Raw genomic sequence first — 18,640 nt, 5'->3', positions numbered from 1 at the left:
AAGACAGATAAATCATTTATATAAACCATCAATCAAACTGATTTTTTATATGGATCATAAAACACTATACTATATGAAAAAAATCTAAGGTAGGAAAGAATTATATATGGAACTTACCTTGCCTGTGAATCATGCCCCCATGCATGATTCTTGCAACAATACAGTGATTTAGTTCATTCATTTTTAAAGTGATTCCCTGTAAAAAGTTAAGCAAAAATAGAATTACTATGAGAGGGCATTCTTTTTATATCTGTGATTATGCTGTAGATAACCTTAACTACAAAAGTAGGAAAACATTAAAGAAAATATAGAAAATGGAGGAGAAAACTCCACTATACCATGACAGAAATATTAATTTTGATATTTTGGTTACTCTAACAATAGTATACATATATTTTATATAATGCTTTTTAATCTTATAAGTATTTTCCATGTTGCTAATTCTCCACTTGGTCATGTATTTTTCTTTTTTGAGGTATGGATTTGTTTAGAATTTGTGCATCTAAATACATGAGGATTACTGGTTTGAAGTTTTCTTTACTTGCAAAATGTCTGGTAGCATTACTTCTTCCTCCTCCTTTTCATCAAAAACAATAAGTTGGGAAGAATTCTTTCCTTTTCAATGTTTTGGGAGGAGTCTGTGTACAATTGGTACTGTTTCTTTATTATATGTTTGGCAGAATTTACCAGTAAAGCCATCTTGGCCTGGAGTTTTCTTTGAGGGATTTTTTAAAAGACTAACTTCAACTTTTAAATAGTATAGGGCAATTCAGTTTATTCCAAACTGAGTTTTGGTAGTTTGTCTCCCCAAAAATGTGTCTATTTAGTTTAGGTTGTTTAATTTATTGACATAAAGTTGTTTACCATATTTCCTTATTATTCTTTTTATATCTGTAGGATCTGTAGTAATGTTACTTCTCTTATGCATGATATTGGTAATTAGTGTCTTCACCCCCACACCTGATTGATCTGATCTTGTCAAAGGAAAGGCTTGTTTTATTGATTTTTTTATTGTTTCACTTTCTATTTCATTGATTTCCACTTTGATCTTTATTATTTCTTTTTTTTTAACTCACTTTGGGTTTAATTTGCTCTTTTTTTTTTGGTTCTCGTTTCTTAAGGTGGAAGGTGAGGTCATTGTTTTAAGATATTTCTTTTAGGACTGGTATTTAGTGCTACACTTTTCTCCCTAAGTACTGTTTTACCAGTATTCCACAAGTTCTGGTATGTTGTGATTTCATTTTCATTCACTTCAAAACACTTTAAAATTTCTCTTTTGATTTCTTTCATCCATGGGTTATTTGGAATTGTATAATTTAGTTTTCAAGTGCTTGGGGATTTCTCCTGACATCTTTCTGTTATTTATTTTTAATTTAATTCCACTGTGGCCTGAGAATATACTTTGATATTAATATAGTCATTTCAGCTTCCTTTTGATTAATGTCATCATAGTATATCTTTTTCTAGTCTTTTCCTTTAAAATGATTTGTTTTCATTTATAAAGCATTTCTTGTTGGCACTATATAATTTGGTCTTGCTTCCCTCCTATACCCCAATCTGACAATCTCTAATTTTTAATTTGGGAGAATTTAGACAATTTATATTTAATATGATTACTGATGAATATATCTTCTTGCTATTTGATTTTTATTTGTCCCATCTCTCCTATGCTCCCCTTTCTGCATTCTTTTGGGTCAGTTTATTTATTGTCATTCTATTTCCTCTCCTGTTTTATTAGCTATAATTGTTTTGTTGTTTTAGTGGTTGCTTTAGGGTTTATAGCATGCATCTTTAACTTATCAGTCTACTTTCAAGTGATATTATACCATGTGAAATGTATTATAAGAATCTTATAACAGTATACTTCCACTTCCTTCCTCCTGACTTTTGTGTTGTTATATATTTTACTTTTACATGTTAAAAAATCCCAAACACATTGCTACTATTTTTGTTTAGACTTCCATTTACCTTTCAGAGAGATTTAAATGATAAGGATATCCTTTAACATTTATTACACTGTAAGTCTATTGAATTCTTTCAGTTTTGGTAAGTCTGAAAATGTCTTTATTTTGCCTTTTTTTAATTAGTGTTTTTTAAAATACTACTTTATCTTTTAAATTAATTTTTATTGGAGTATAGCTGCTTTACAATGTTGTGTTAGTTCCTTGCTGTACAACAAAGCAAATCATATATATATGTGCATATATATATATAATATACATATCATATACATATATCCACTCTTTTTAAGATTTCCTTCCTATTTAGGTCACCACAGAGCATCAAGTAGAGTTCCTTGTGCTAAATGGTAGGTTCTCATTAATTATTTTATACATACTAGTGTACATATGTCAGTTCCAATTTCCCAATTCGTCCCACCCCTGCTCTCCCCCTTGGTAACCATCAGTTTGTTCTCTATATCTGTGACGGTTTCTGCTTTGCTAGTAAGTTCATCTCTACCATTTTTCTAGACTCCATATATAAGTGATACTATATTTGTTTTTCTCTGACTTCACTCTGTATGACAATCTCTAGGTCCATCCACATCTCTGCAAATGGCACCATTTCATTCCTTTGTATGGCTGAATAATATTAAAAAATTCCAACAATATTCCAGTACGTACACACACACACACACACACACACACACACACTGTATATCACATCTTCTTTATCCATTCCTCTGTTGATGGACATTTACGTTGCTTCCATGACTTGGCTATTGTAAATAGTGCTACAACGAACACTGGGGTGCATGCATCTTTTCAAATTATGGTTTTCTCCAGATATATGTCTAGGAGTGGGATTGCTGGGTCATACGGTAGCTCTGTATTTTAGTTTTTTTTGGAACCTCCATACTGTTTTACATAGCTTGCCTTTATTTTATGATAGATAATTATACTGGGTTTAGAATTCTAAGTTGAGAGGTTTCCCGCCCCCCCCCATACTTTAAAATTATTGTTTTCTTGATTATATTGTTTCTCATAAGAGATCTGATATCACTCTTATCTTTGTCCCCCTGTATGTAACATTTCCTTTTTAATCTCTGTTTTTAAGATCTTCCTGTTTATCACAAGTTCTAAGCAGTTTGATTATGATGTATCTTGGCATTGTTTTCTTCATGTGTCTTGTGCTCGGGGTTGACTGTGGTTCTTGTATCTGCAGATTTTAGTTTTCATCAAATTTGGAATGTTTTCAGCCATTATTTCTTCAAAAACACTTTGTTTCTTCCTCACCCTCCCTCCCTCATAGATTCCAATGAACCAAATATTAGTTTGCTTGAAGTTATCCCACAGCTCAGTGATATTCTTTTCTCAAAATTCCTTTTTCTTTCTGTGTTTTGTTTTGGGTAGTTTCTATTGCTATGTCTTTTGAGTTCACTAATCTATTCTTCTGAAATGTCTAAACTGCCATTAATCCCATAGTACAATTTTCCTGCTAATTCAAATACTGCTGTCAGTTATTTTTTTTATTTCTATATTCTTAAGCATTGTCCTGAGATGTAGTTCAGTTATTTGGAAAGAGTGATCCTTTGGGCCTTGCTTTCAGAATTTGTTAAGGCGGGTCTGGAGCAATTATCTGTCTAGGGCTAATAATTCCTCATTACTGAGGCAAGACCTTCCTAAGGCACTCCATACAATGCCCCTTGAATTGGTTTTTCTAGTCTGGGTGGTGGGAACAGACTGAGTGTCGGGCACTGTTCCCTCTCATCCTTTTGGATGGCCTTTCCTTGGCTCTGAGTAGGTTCCTGTCATAAACATGCAGATCATTATTCAGATAAATACAGGAGGGGGACCCTCTAGAGTTTTCTCTCTGTGCAGCTCTCTCCACTTCAGGACTCTGTCCTATGAATGTTACTGCTTTGGTCTTTCCAGGCCCTCAGCTCTGTGTCCTCAGGGAGTCTGCTCTGCCTCAGTTGCCCCTCACCATGCTGTGGCCTGGAAACTCTCTCATGTCAGTAAGGTGGGACGATCACTGGGCTCATGTTATTTGCTTCCTGTTTCTTAGGGATCACTGTTCTTTGCTGCCAGATGCCCAATATCTTGAAAACAGTTATCGTTGTGTGTGTTCTTTTTTATTTGTTGTTGTTGTTGTTTCAGGTGAGAAGGTAAATCTGTTCCCTGTTATTCCACCTTAGTTGGAAGTGGAACCTCTATATACTTAATGCCAGAATACTATTCTATGGAATAGATTACAACTTTTTAATTACAAGCCTTCTGGACTGGTCTTTTTAAAAAAATATTTATTTGTTGGCTGTGCTGGGTCTTCATTGCTATACGCAGGCTTTCTCTAGTTGTGCTGAGTGGGGATTATTCTTTAGATGTGGTGTGTGGGCTTCTCACTGGGGTGGCTTCTCTTGTTGTGGAGCACAGGCTTTATAGTGCAGGGCTTCAGTAGTTGCGGCTCGCGGGCTCTCAAGTGTGGGCTCAGTAGTTGGGGAGCATGGACTTAGTTGCCCCATGGCATGTGGAATATTCCTGGATCAGGGATCAAACCCATGTCCCCTGCACTGGCAGGCAGATTCCCAACCACTGGACCACTGGGGAAGTCCAATTATAACTCTTACTTTCCAGTTATTCATCATTATAAGACAAGCATTCATAAACATATCTTTGTACTAGACTTGGTTGTTTCTAAGAATCACATGGAGACCTTTTAGATAATACTGATTTTTAATTTCACTCTTTGGATTAGTCTGGAATAGAGCCCAGATCTATATTTTTAACAAGCTCCCTCAGTGAAAACTGGTCTTGAATTTGAGATGAGTGGGGGTAGCAGGACTCTGTCTTATCTTCTTCACTGGAAAATAACACTGTTAGGAAATTCCATGAAAATATTTGAGACTTTATAATCTAGACCCTGCCTGAATTTGTACAATTCTACAATATATAACTTTGCACAGTTCCTATTTTGTGGTTCTTAGAAGTGGTAAGCAAGCAATTAAAAATAAACTGGTTTCCCAAATGTTTCTAGTCCCACATTCAACTGTACTGCTCAACTAACTTGTACACTCAATCAGCACATATGGTTACCAAGAGAGGTGCTCCTGGAAAAATGCTATAAATTAATGTGTAAGTCAAATCTAATTTCATAAGGGAAATGACAGTACCATGAGGGTTCCATTCTTGAAATTACCAAATTAGCATATTCATTCAACCACTATTACTGTGAACCTGTTATATGGCAGATACTCTGCTAGGCATGGAAGTGAATGAGATAGACAAAAAGAAAAAGTGGGCAGCCCTATGGAAACTGAGCTCCAGGAAGGGGCAATGTCTTGTCCGCCACTATGTCACTGGCATGCAGTCATCTGCACATCGTTGTTGTTCAGCGGCTCAGTCATCTGTGACTCTTTGCAACCCCATTGTTTCCTCTCATGGCTAGGGAAAGTTCACCTCAAATCAACCGAAGTTAATATTTATTATTTTGTCTGCTTCAAACGTTTCTCTGCAGAGAAGAACTGACTCATGTTTTCTCTGTTCACAAGTTCCCAAATTCCAGGGAAAGGCTTGGCCCAGCTACTGCTGAACCTAGCCCAGCTTGCTATAAACTCCTGGCTTTTCCTTGTTTACATAAGCCTCTTCCCAATTGTCTACTATTTGAAGTTCAGTGTTTAACACATGCAACTATGGGAGTTTCCCAATCAATAGAGAAATAAGTAAAAGTGTGAAGTTAAAAACGGGAAAACAAGGGTGTAATGTGAATATATCACCCTTGGGGGATGGACCTAGAATATATAGTTGGATATATTTTAGAAGGTCCAAAAAGCAAAAGAAATCAGACAAGTATATGCTGCATGATACTATAATGTTTTTTAACAGGACAAAGAAGCAAATGAAGTTGTATTAAATGTAAAACTATAGAAAACTATATTCCTGAAAATATATGTCAGATAAAATAATTTCCATTTTTATGGCAACCAATTAAAGGGATAGGAACTACACACCTTCACTAGGGTCATAGAAGATGGAAGAGAGAGGGCTTCTTTAAGGAGACTTTTGGGGAAGACGCAAGGCTATTTTATGCTTGCTGAAAAATGTAACTCAGGGGTACAGATTCATGCCTTTACTCAGTCTGTGTTTCTAATGTAGTTAACCTTCATACGGAACATCAAGCAACTCTCACTGGATTGCTTTAGAACATGACGATCACAAGACACTTCTGGGCCTCCTTTTCTTTTTTTTAAGTCTTTATTGAATCCATTACAATACTGCTCCTGTTTTATGTTTTATTTTTCTTGGCCATGAGGCATGCAGGATCCCAGCTCCCAGACCAGGGATCGAACCTGCACCCTTTCTATTAGAAGGCAAAGACTTAACCACTGGACCACCAGGGAGATCCCTGGGCCTCCTTCTTGTGGTCCCTTCTACTTTCCTATCTACTCTGATTGGCTGAACATCACCCCTTCTCGTGCTTCTCTGACACTGTCTTTCCTCCCCTATAGTTCTGTCATAATCATACCTGTTCAACAAACTGTGCTAAAATGCATATCTACTTGTTTAATGTAGGGAGCCCTGGGACTTTCCTGGTGGTCCAGTGGTTAAGTCTCTGCCTCCTGTGTAGGGGGGACAGGTTCTATCCCTGGCTGGGGAACTAACAGCCTGCATGCTGCAGTGTGGCCAAAAAAAAATGTAGGCAGCCCTATGGAAACTGAGCTCCAGGAAGGGCAATGTCTTGTCTGCCACTACCTCACTGGCATGCAGCCACCTGCACATTGTTGTTGTGCAGCTGCTCAGTCTTCTCTGACTCTTTGCAGCCCCATGGACAGCAGCACACCAGGCTTGCCTGTCTTTCACTACCTCCCAGAGTTTACTCAAACTCATGTCCATTGAATTGATGATGCCATCCAATCATCTCATTCTCTGCCACCCCCTTCTCCTCCTGCCCTCAGTCTTTCCCAGCACCAGCCTCTTTTCTGCACATAGTAGGTACTACTCCAGTACTCTTGCCTGGAAGGTCCCATGGATGGAGGAGCCTGGTGGGCTGCAGTCCATGGGGTCGCGAAGAGTCGGACACGACTGAGCGACTTCACTTTCACTTTTCACTTTCATGCATTGGAGAAGGAAATGGCAACCCACTCCAGTGTTCTTGCCTGGAGAATCCCAGGGACGGGGGAGCCTGGTGGGCTGCCGTCTATGGGGTCACACAGAGTCGGACACGACTGAAGCAACTTAGCAGCAGCAGCAGCAAAAACATTTGCTAAATGAATGAATGAATATATGAAATGAATGAGGGGAGTGTTAGACTTCCAGAGCTGGGTAGGATCTGGGTAGGTAGAAATTTAAGCACACTTTTGGTCATACTTGCTAAGAAAAGTATGAGCAAAATGAGGGCTCCACGGACATGAAGTGATTTGCCTGAGGGACCCAAAGCTGCTACTGCCTGGGCTCTTAAGAGTTGCTTGGTGAGCACCAGACAGGTGAGGTGACTTGCATGTCCCATTTCTGCTGTAAGTGCTAATACAGTCTAACTGGCAAAGAACAGTAAGTGAGAATTACAACCTGAATGTCTAGGGTTGAGGGCTTTCTGGAAATTGCCATCATAGGATCACAGCTCTGTAATTCTTCCTTTAACCTGGAAAGCAACTGGGCAACTTTCTTAAGTAATCTGTTTTCCTATATCCCAGGATCCCTTTTCTATGCTCTGAGGAGCAGATACAAATGCATACGTTTGAATGTTTTCCTTTTTCCTAAAGAAATCATTCGTTCTAAAAACTGGAACTTTCCCAACATTCTCTGTCTCAGTGGGTAGCATCACTGTTCACCTGACTATGAAAAACCTAAAGCTTAAGGTCACACTAGACACTTGCTTCTGCCTCGGTCCCCATCGACAATCCATTCTCAAGGCCTCTTGAATTACTCTTTTATTGAATCTATTCCCTTCTTTCCACTCGACATCCATCCCTCTAGTTCAGAGCTCCATCATCTCTCCATGTATTACTGCAGTTACAGTCTCTTAACTGGTCCCCCCCTAGCCACTCTTGTCCCCCTCTAATCCATCTTCCAGAGTGCTTATTTTTAAAATGAAAATCTGATTTTATCTCCCTGCTTAAAACTCTTTAATAGCCTCTCACTGTTTTTAAAATAGATAACAAAATCAATACTTATGAGGCCCTCTTCCTGACACACATCTTGTTTTCTACAGTCTAGCTGTGGTACCTTCTTTCCATTTTGAAACTGGGCTAAGAGCCTTTTCACTAGCAGGTTTCTGCATATGCTACTTGGTTTGGCTGGATGGTCTCCCCTCTCACTGCCCCCTCTGTGCAGTTAACATCAAGGACCCTTTCCTTGATCTTCCCAGTCTATGAAACTTCTATGAGGATGAAGCAGGGTTCAGCATCAGTTCTATTCCAATGCTTCACCTAAGAACTGAGAAGGTGAATTCATACTAAACAGGTAGGTGTGAATGGAAGGAACTTTAACAATGGCACTCAATTCTTTGAATGTCTTCCCAATTAGTCTTCCTCTAATTTTGTTGAGGGCAAAAGATCTGGACACCACTCGACTTGTAAACGGAATTTTAGATGTTCACCTTTTCAACACCAATTCCAGTATTTCACACTGGACCCTTTCCCTGCTGTCCCAGAGGTCTTTACACGCTAGACTAACGTATCAGGTCTGTCCTTTCTTTGTTGATGTTGAAGAGCAACTGTGAAAGGAGAGGGGGGAAGGAACACCAACACACCTTAGGCACGGGGTAAGGCAGGACAATTTTAGGTGGGGGTAGTGGGGGTGGGGTATGGTGGTGGCCTTGAAGTGAGGATCTGGAAACTGATTTCTTGAAAATTCTCCACACCCTCCTTTCCGCCCCACCTCTAGTAGTATAGGTTGAAGCTAGGTACTCGAACTCATGCTGGGATTTTATGAGAATACAGGAGATTTTTTTTTCCCCCCACTTACCATTGGTTCATCTGTGTTCTTTTGGAACTGGACCAGGCGAACTCTGGTCACGTTCTCCATATCCATGTCTCCGTTTGCACTTTCTGGAGAATCACCATTTAAATAGGGAGAAGTGGGAGGAGGTGTAACCCTCAGCGCTTCATCACTGTAAACTTCATGAGCCACTACATCGTGAGTCTGAAGTAAGGCCTGATATTTTATGAGGGAAATAAAATATTAATAATACAACTGTTTCAGTAGGAGTCTATTACATAAACACATAAAATTATTCTTTGCCTCTCAAAGGTACCTCTCATCTAAAGAGAATTCAAAGCACATTACACCTAGATAGAGCCATGCCATAATTTCTTTCGGACACATAATCATGACAGATGGAGCTTCCCAGGTGGCACTAGTGGTGAAGAACCCGCTTGCCAAAGCAGGAGACATAAGAGACAGGGATTCGTTTTCTGGATCGAGAAGATGCTCTGGGGGAGAGCATGGCAATCCACTCTCGTATTCTTGCCTGGAGAATCCTAAAGACAGAGGAGCTGGGTGGGCCACAGTCTCTTGGGTCGCCAAGAGTCGGACATGACTGAAGCAGCTGAGCATGCACAATCATGATAGATGGAGTTTCAAAAATGAAGGAACAAATGAAAGAATGAGTGACCCAATCAATGAATGGATGTGTTTGTTCATTATCTGGGTAAGAGGTGTTGTCTGATGCTCTAAAAAACTGTCCAACTAAGTTGCTCAATTAAAGGCGGACATAACCCAATTTGAAATAATTGAGCAGAAAGAATCTTTTGTACATAGAGCTGGCAAATTTGTGCTGGGGCTGAAAATGAAAACAAATTTAAAAAGAAACAGTGCAATAATTGGTGCCTTGAGCAAATATCTTTTACCAGTGGTATTAACAATAACTGCTACATAATGCAAAGGATAATTTATAATGTATGACTTAGTAAAAGAAAGAAAACCACACACAAACGTATCTGAAGAAATGTAATTTCCCCAAATATCACATGATATGGAGCTCAAAATCTTAAACCTAGTTACTGTTTTTGCTCATTTCTACTTTTTGGAGCACTAAACAAAAAATCAGCTGACAGTTATTATCATGACTTCTTTTTGCAAAGCCCATTAACAAATAAAAAGTGATTTCTTTGTGTTGATATCTTCATATGTCCTCATGGTGAAACTGGGTAACAAATATCGTTTTGTTTCCCTGAAAAAGCTATTCTTCCACTTACTGTACATTTCATGCCATCATAAGAAAGTTTTTAATAGGAATAAATATTTTAACATTTCTACTTCAAAGAGAATTTTACAGCTGAGTATCAATGTATTTGGCACTTTATACATTATGTTTTCTTGTGAGCTAACTATAAATTCAGTTCTTTTTTAATGTGTGATCTGTAGGGTAATGAAATATCTGAGATAATGAAACATAATTAAAATTGCCTTAGCAGCATAACCTGTAGCATCTCAAGTTATTTAATTAAAAGATTTACCAAAGTCATGACTCAACTATTTTCACTTTTCAGTTATATATATGAGGCAAAAATAAGGTAACAATGTGGTAAAATCATAAAGATGATGGTGCTGATTAGTCATCAATAGAGCGTATGCTCTATTCAATACCCATCTGAATTTATAATAGAAATGGCAGATATTTGCAAGATCTCAGAGGGCTGGTATAGGCACCGAGGGGCAGTAAGTAGCACAGCTTGAAAGCCAGCTTCCACAATGGCCCTGGGGACCTGGGCTTCCTGACCTGTGTCCTGGCTACACCCAACATGAGTACCCCTGGCCAAAGTGGTGGTGGCTGTGCTATAGGGGGAAATCCTTCTTTGGCTGGTTTAATTATAGCCTCTTTAGAGACTAAGATTTCAGGCAGAAAGCAAAAATTAATTATAGGTGAACTGAAAAACTTCATCTGTTAAAATTAGGTTCATTGTCTTAATTATAGGGCTTCCTAGGTGGCGCTTGTGGTAAAGAACATGCCTGCCAATGTGAGAGACATAAGAGACGCGGGTTCTATCCCTGGATTGGGAAGATCCCCTGGAGGAGGGAATGGCTACCCACTCCAGTATTCTTGCCTGGAGAATCCCATGAACAGAGGAGTCTGGCGGGCTACAGTCCATAGAGTTGGATACGACTGAAGCAACTTAGGACACATGCATTAATTATAGATGTGTTTTCTATAAACAGTGAATTTAAAAAAATATGCTTTGTATGACTGGAGGACACATGCCTAGGTAAACAGAGAACCAAGTTTCATTAGGAAAATGCCAATTACATGGGTTGGAGAAAGTGTTTATACTGTTTTTTGCAAACGGTTTCTATCCATCCTTTTAAATTATATAAGCAGACACTTGTATTAATGTTTTATTTATAAGGAAGGATAAGCCCACAATCACAAAAATACCAAAATTGAACTGTAAGAGAAAAATCCTTAAATTATATCACCAAATGAGGTCATACTTGATACTAACTTTTATTTGCTACTGTAAAAGACTGCTACCACAAAATGAAACTTTTATCCAACACATACACAAACAAAAAAAAGGGGCTACTTACAGATTGCTAAAGTCATTAAAAGAGTATGCCAAATAAAAAATAGAGAAATTAGAGTTTGAATATTTTTTTCAAGTATGTTATGAGGTGATTCAGCGATTGTTACTAAGCTGAAATAGCTATTATATTTAATTACATAAGAAGAATCATGTAAAAGGAAAAAAACAATTTTATGTTTTGTATGTAAAAGGGACATGGACAAGAAAACTAAGAACTTCAGACTAGAGTGGGAAAAATTCATTTAAAATTTATAGGAAAAAAGAAATTTTAGGTTTGAAAGTGGTTCTTCTGGCTTCTTAATTACAAATCATAAAATTTATCATTTAATAATGAAACTTTCAAGTCAACCTAAGTTGATTATAACCACCTTGTTTTTATTGAGAAAGTAAGATACCAATTTCAAAAAATAGGATTTAGGACAGAAAATATTGAAGGAAAAAAATCAAAGCATAGACATTCAATTCTGTTTATTGTCTTTATCCTTAATGTTTTTTATTTTACAAATGCAATAAGCAAAGGATCTGTTCTCTTTTTAAAAAAAAACCAAGTCTTTAAAATGGAATAACTGAAAAAGGATAGTGTGCTAATATTTTTTATCATGACCTCTCGAGTACAGAGTTTAAAAAATCATTTAAACCTATACTCTCTTCTTTTAATTACTGTAAATATTTATAAGTATCTGTATTTTTAAATGTAAGGTAACCCAACATTAAATCCTCATGTTTTAATGATCCAAAAGCAAAGAAAAAGTCAAATAATTGAAGAAATAAGTACAAAATTATATGCTAAGAACAACATATAATAAAAATTATAAATTAAAATTTTTTCCTTTATTAATATTTCTTTAACAATACCAAAAATTTGAAATCATGATCTTAAAATGCTTTTAAAATAGAAAGCTCTAGCATTTAAAAATTTAACATAGTATATACAGCTCAGAATTATACCTCCCACTCAGGACATTATCCAAACATATGCTTATTTGGGAATGACCACTGAGTTCAAATTAAGTTTATAGGAAAATCAATCCTTGTTACAAGTCATTTAAGAGCACAGCCTTTGGAGCCAGAAAGATCTGGGTTTTGAACCTCCACAAGGCCACTTACTAGGTAGGTGACCTAAAGCAAGCCTCTTAGCCTTTCTAGGGTACAGTTTCCTCTCTGAACTGTAAAATGGACTTAGTTACATTACCTCACATCTCAGGCATCAGCAAGTCCGTGTTCAACCACCTCTAAGGCAGAATCCCGATCTGCTCATTTTCCATCAGCCCCATCCTTCTCCAAGCCTCTACCACCTCACAGAAGCCTCCTAATTGGTCTCCCTCTCTTAACTCTTATCCTCACCACAGTCCATTCTCTACACAAGAGCTCCAGCAATCTCTAAAAAAGCACAGGTCTAACAATATTTTCTTGCTTGCAGTCACTGTCACCTGTGCAATCAGGAGAAAATCCAGATTCTTTACCATGGCCCCGAAGGCCCTTCGTGGTCTGGCCTCTGCCACCCTTGCCAGCTCTTCCTGTATCACTCTCCCCTTCGTTTACTATATCCCAGCCACAATGGCCTTTCTTCTGTACTCTGAACCTATGAAGCTCTTTCCTGCCTCTGGGCCTTTGCATTTGCTCTTCCCCATGCTTGAACATTCAGAAAGCTGATTCTTTCATAAAACAAGTCTCAGCCCCCATGTTAACTCCTCAGAGGGCCTTTCTCCTGACCCTCTGAAATAGCTTCTCCTTTACTATCATCTCTGCCCCATTGTCCTGTCTTTTTTTCATAGTTATTATCACTATATGAACTTATCTTGTTTGTTCTCTGGCTCACTGTCTGTCTCTAGTTCACCTATCCATGCCCTACCTAGAATGGAAGTTCATTGATCCTATTCACCACTACCCTTAGTGCCCAGCGCAGTGTCTGGCATACAGTAGGCATTTACATATTTGATGAGTAAATGAAAATGTCTTTTAAGCACCTAGCTGGGTGTTCAGAAATTACAAGTGAAAGTGAAAGTCATTCAGTTGTGTCCAACTCTTTGTGACCCCATGGACTATATAGTCCATGGACTTCTCCACGCCAGAATACTGGAGTAGGTAGCCTTTCCCTTCTCCAGGGAATCCTCCCAACCCAGGGATCAAATCCAGGTCTCCTGCATTGCAGACAGATTCTTTACCAGCTGAGCCACCAGGGAAGCCCAAGAATACTGGAGTGGGTAGCCTATCCCTTCTCCAGCAGATCTTCCTCAGCCAGGAAATTACAAGAACTATTTATTATTTCTGAAAATGCTTACTAATAGCAATGCACATATTAATTTCTCTCTGATGTCAGAAAAGCAAAATAAACCAAGGCTTCGAAGTTAGGTAAGTTGTGAGAGATGGGGCTGTCTTAGCTTTAATGGTTTTCAAAAAAAAAAACAAAAAAACAAACCTTTTAACCTTAAAAAAATGATTTTATTTGAGTATATATTATTTTCTTTATTTAGCTTACTTCGAATCTGAAAGATCTACTGATCTCAATGGTCCTACATCATTCTCGGAACTGAGCTGAGGGTTACTTATCAATTTATAGATAGACCCATCTATCCAGAATGTACAGGCTTCTATCTGCGGAAAACACACTGCACAGAACAGTCAGTTGACTAACTTATCTGCAAATGGGCAAGTTCCTAATCTATTCAATGTTTTACTGAGTACTGTGCCCTAGACATGACAGATACTATGGAGTAACTAATAATATTCATTAGCTAACAATTATTAGGCATCAAGGCTATATCAGACACTGTGCAAAGCACAGTAGATGTATCATCTACTTAATTCTTATTCCAAGTCCATGAGGTTGGCAAATAGCATCTTTACAATTTGGTATTATCTGGTATTGTAATCTTAACACTCTGACATATGGCTGAAAGCACATTTGATGAAGATGGTTGTATTTTGTAAGAATTAGTAAAACTCTCTTTTGAAAGTGAGGTTTTATTTCTATAGAAGTTTAACTGTTACTCACCATGAAATGAGGTTGTGTTAAAATACGCTTTAGTTCCTTTGCATCGTTATTCTCAGGGTAACATGAAATTTCTTCCAATACCTAAAAAAACAAGCAAGATATAAAATAGTATGAAGAAGATGCTAGATTGAGAAAATATAGAATTCTTTTTAAATTAAAAAGTATGAATGGATTTTTATGGCAGGGAAAATAATTATTCTGGAAAAAAATTCATCATTTTATTCAAAGTTATTAATACATAGGAACTACATTGGTGGTAATAAGAAATAAATTGCTGTACGAGTCTCTGCCTTCATTGCCCAACTATAAAACTCAAAAGATTATTGAAAAATACAAAACAAAACGACAAGTCTGTAATACATATTTATTACAGGCCTAGGTAACTTAATTAAACTTAATGGGAAAATGTCTCCGCAAATCTTTTTCCAAACTTACCATCGAGATGAATCTGTAGTACAAGTTGATAACAGATTTCTTTTATAATTAACAAAACTGTCCATTCCTTTCAGAAAGATTAAAATTGCAAAGGCTCAAACAAAAATAAAGAAGAGAAACACAAATACTTTCCCTTGTAGCCTGTTATTCTCCACACTCATCTCCTCACATAGATAAAACCACGTCTTGGCAATGGTTCCTAGAATTAATTGCCAGGGCATGAAAGGGTTCCCAGTGGGCTCAGTGTTAAAGAATCAACCTGCCAATGCAGGAGACCCAGGTTTGATCCCTGGGTCGAGAAGATCCCCTGGAGAAGGGAACAGCTACCCACTCCAGTATTCTTGCCTGGAAAATCGCATGGACAGAGGAGCCTGGTGGTCTACAGCCCATGGGGTCACAAAGAGCTGGACATGACTGAGCGACTAACACTTTCACTTTTCAACAGAAATATACATTTTGATTGTAACTACAAAAAATTTAGTGAATAGAAAAGTGAATAGAAAAGGGGAAGTGAAAGTAAAAATTACTGTGTAAGGAGATGGGATTATAGATGAATTTCTACTTTCCAAACTTTCTGCAATATTTTTCTAACGTTGAAAACATGTTAACATGTTTTCTAATGTTTCTAATGTTTTCTAATATTTCTATACTAAAAAAGTCAAAAGTTTGTGAAAGATGTACATTAACTGGCAACTTATAAAATTGACTTCTCTCGGAAGTTAGCTGCTATAAATATTTAATTAACTTTCGAATATTACCACCTTAAAAAAAGCAACCCAAATTTTCATAGCACATCGATTTCCACCAAGTGTGGTAAAATAACTTTTTCCTTCTTTTTAAAAAGAGAAGTAAAATCAATATGCTAACCTGTTCAAGTTTACATAGCAGAACCAGAACTAGAAATGGTGCTGCTGAGATTTCTTTTTTCTCTTCTGTATGTAAATGCTCAGTGATAAACTTAGAAATACTAAATCTGAGTATAATAGTCCAACTGTGACTTCAAGGCAACTGCCTCTTACTGTGTGGCAGAAACATTTTCATTAAAGGTAGCACATATGAAACCCAAATACATTTACAAAATACTTATCACTTACCTCTTTGGCTCTCTGTACTGCATCACTTGGAGGATTCCTGATTTGTGGTGAAGACTTCGTGTTAATTTTGTCATACAGCTAAAAGCAAAGGAGAATATCCAATCAACATTCATAATTCCTGGCTAAAATTCAAAGCTTCATATTTATTATCTCACGAAACAATATTTTCCCCTTAAAAAGGCATGCTGATGACTGCAGTGGGATGTTCTTCTTAAATCTCTTATTCATTCAAATGAGATTTGTCACGATGAGTGCTATGCCTATCTTTTAAAAAATCATCAATATTTCAGTAATCACAGCATTTTTTTCCTCTGATAGAAGCGACATTTAATAAGATGAATAGAGAGTAGAAAGAAAGAATGCTTTCTGGCCAAGAAATGTCTGAAGGAATTTTTACAGAAATCTGAATCTTGGGAAAGGGCAAACCCAATTCCTTCTAGGAAGGAATGTTCTCATGAAAGGTTTATACTTGTTTTACTAGGGCTGTTCATTAACAGTATCAGTGCTGGCATCCTTCAGCAAGAAATTAAGGACACAAACCTTTTTCCTTTTTAACCTGTAAATTCATAGATTACAAGAAGACATTGAAAAGAATCGATATTTTAAAAACTCCACAAATCTAAATGATCCAAAATTTAACTTTCTGAAGAAATTTAAGAGAAAAATGTCTGCAGTGTAGAAATGCAATTAAAATATTACTTTCTGCCTCAGATGAAACATCTCATTCAACAGTCTGCTTTGAAAAGTGAAAAGCTGAAAATGATCTCAGTTAGTCTGCCACTTCTATTTCCTAACTTCTCTAAAATAGGTGGGGGGTTTTGGGAGATCGTTTTTTTTTTCTCTCTCTCCTACGTGCACCAGTGCCAGTGCAGAGGTCAAATACTGTAAACATTCTCCAGATTACAGTTAGACTTGTTTATACTGATGCAAGATAAAACTTTACGACTTGTAAATATTTGAGCCATACCATACATAAAAATTCCTAATGATTGACAGGCAGACAGATAGGACAAATAAATAAAGCCTAATGATAGCAATGTGAAGATATAGCAGTGACCATTTGAAAAAGTTAGCATTAAGAAAGTACTACTAAATTAGAGCTTAAATAAATAATGTAAGAAGGCTAGTAAAATATTGGTCTATTTAAAGTATTATATTAACATTTAGAGAACTAGCAATATGTGGCTTATGTATAAAAGTTTGCTCAAATCCCTGTAGCATACATAAGCGCAGTCTCTGTCCTTTGAATGACTTCCATCTCTAAAGATTGTGAATTCTGAAATTTGGAACCAGTGAATATTATTTTTCAGTAGAAATAATATTATATACTGTCTCGGTTCTCAGACTAGTCTATAGAGACAAATTAAATACTGTACATCTGCAATAAAAAGTAGGAGGGGAAAAGAACCCAACCCTCCCAAAATAAGGAATTATAAGTTAAAAATAAAAAAACACATTTAAAATAGCCAACACTTAAAAAATATCACCTGACATGTCATCATATTAATAAGCAAACAAAATAAAAAAATATACATGGATAATGAGAAGATTTTTAAAACTCTTGAATGCTGTTTAAAAACAGACCAAATTTAATCTGAAGCTTTATAAGTTGTTGGCACTGTCATTTATAATTACAATGTCTTTATAATGCCTAATTTTACCACAAAGAGTTTTGCCATTTTCTTGACCAACTCAAAGTCGCTCAGTCATGTCCAACTGTTTGCAACCTCATGGACTATATAGTCCATGGAATTCTCCAGGTCAGAATACTGGAGTGGGTAGCCTTTCCCTTCTCTAGGGGATCTTCCCGACCCAGGGATCGAACCCAGGTCTCCAGCATTGCGGGAGGATTCTTTACCAGCTGAGCCACAAGGGAAGCCCAAGAATATTGGAGTGGGTAGCCTATCCCTTCTCCAGTGGATCTTCCCGACCCAGGAATCAAACTGGGGTCTCCTGCACTGCAGGCAGATTCTTTACCAACTGAGCTATCAGGGAAGCCCTGCTTGACCAAGGACTATTACTAATGTTACTTTCAAAATTTTCAACCATGATTAATTTCTGTTTATACATTTAATAAATGCACATTAGTTTTTAACTCACAAAGCAACAAAACTTCCAAGCTCCCAGAATCACTCTATCACTGGAGGCTTTTTATTTTTGGCTTGGTCTTACAATGTGGTTCCTTAGGTGAGTGAATCTTGAGAACAAAAGCGGGCTCTTTTTGTTTATCACCCACCCTTTGTCGCCTGCCCCCATCTATCAATATACAAAGTATACTTAGAAAGATGGGGTCTGGGGACTTGGCCTGCTGTCTTAGACTTTCAGTTAAAGCCCAAGCTAAGGCCAGTAGGAAGTAAGTGGTCTGTTAGTAAGCTGCCAGGCCACCCCTCTAGGGCTTGCTGAAAGGTAGCTAAATTGGTCCTTCCATACTCATCCCAGCACCGTATTTTGCCTGACATGTGGTGTTTGGGGTCCCAAGTGAAAAGAGCCTCCTTCCTGGTTGGAGGCTGCCTGGGGCAGTCCTTGATGGCAGGGTGAGAGGTCAATAGCAGGGTAGCCCGCACTTGCAGTGTATGTTGTGGCAAGAATGTGTGTTTTCCGTGAGTCTGGGAGCTGCCTCAGAATGTAATCTGGCTGGAGCCATCTTGGTGGAAACCT

General features: G+C 37.5%; 1 protein-coding gene across 1 annotated transcript in view; it reads right to left on the bottom strand.

Annotated features, from left to right (window-relative positions):
* Positions 1 to 18,640, bottom strand: part of CASK (calcium/calmodulin dependent serine protein kinase) — a 377,556-nt gene that overhangs the window by 49,345 nt on the left and 309,571 nt on the right. The window contains exons 13-16 of the mRNA XM_052662816.1: positions 15,983 to 16,060; positions 14,454 to 14,534; positions 8,901 to 9,089; positions 118 to 196 (exon numbers count right to left, since the gene is read on the bottom strand). Of these exons, the coding sequence (XP_052518776.1) occupies positions 118 to 196; positions 8,901 to 9,089; positions 14,454 to 14,534; positions 15,983 to 16,060 (427 nt within the window). The remainder of the gene's footprint in view (positions 1 to 117; positions 197 to 8,900; positions 9,090 to 14,453; positions 14,535 to 15,982; positions 16,061 to 18,640) is intronic.

The sequence above is a fragment of the Budorcas taxicolor genome, chromosome X (genome assembly GCF_023091745.1).
Source record: "Budorcas taxicolor isolate Tak-1 chromosome X, Takin1.1, whole genome shotgun sequence".
Lineage (NCBI taxonomy): Eukaryota > Metazoa > Chordata > Mammalia > Artiodactyla > Bovidae > Budorcas > Budorcas taxicolor.
Note: the sequence above shows the minus strand (reverse complement) of the source record. Positions and strands in the feature narration are given on the sequence as shown.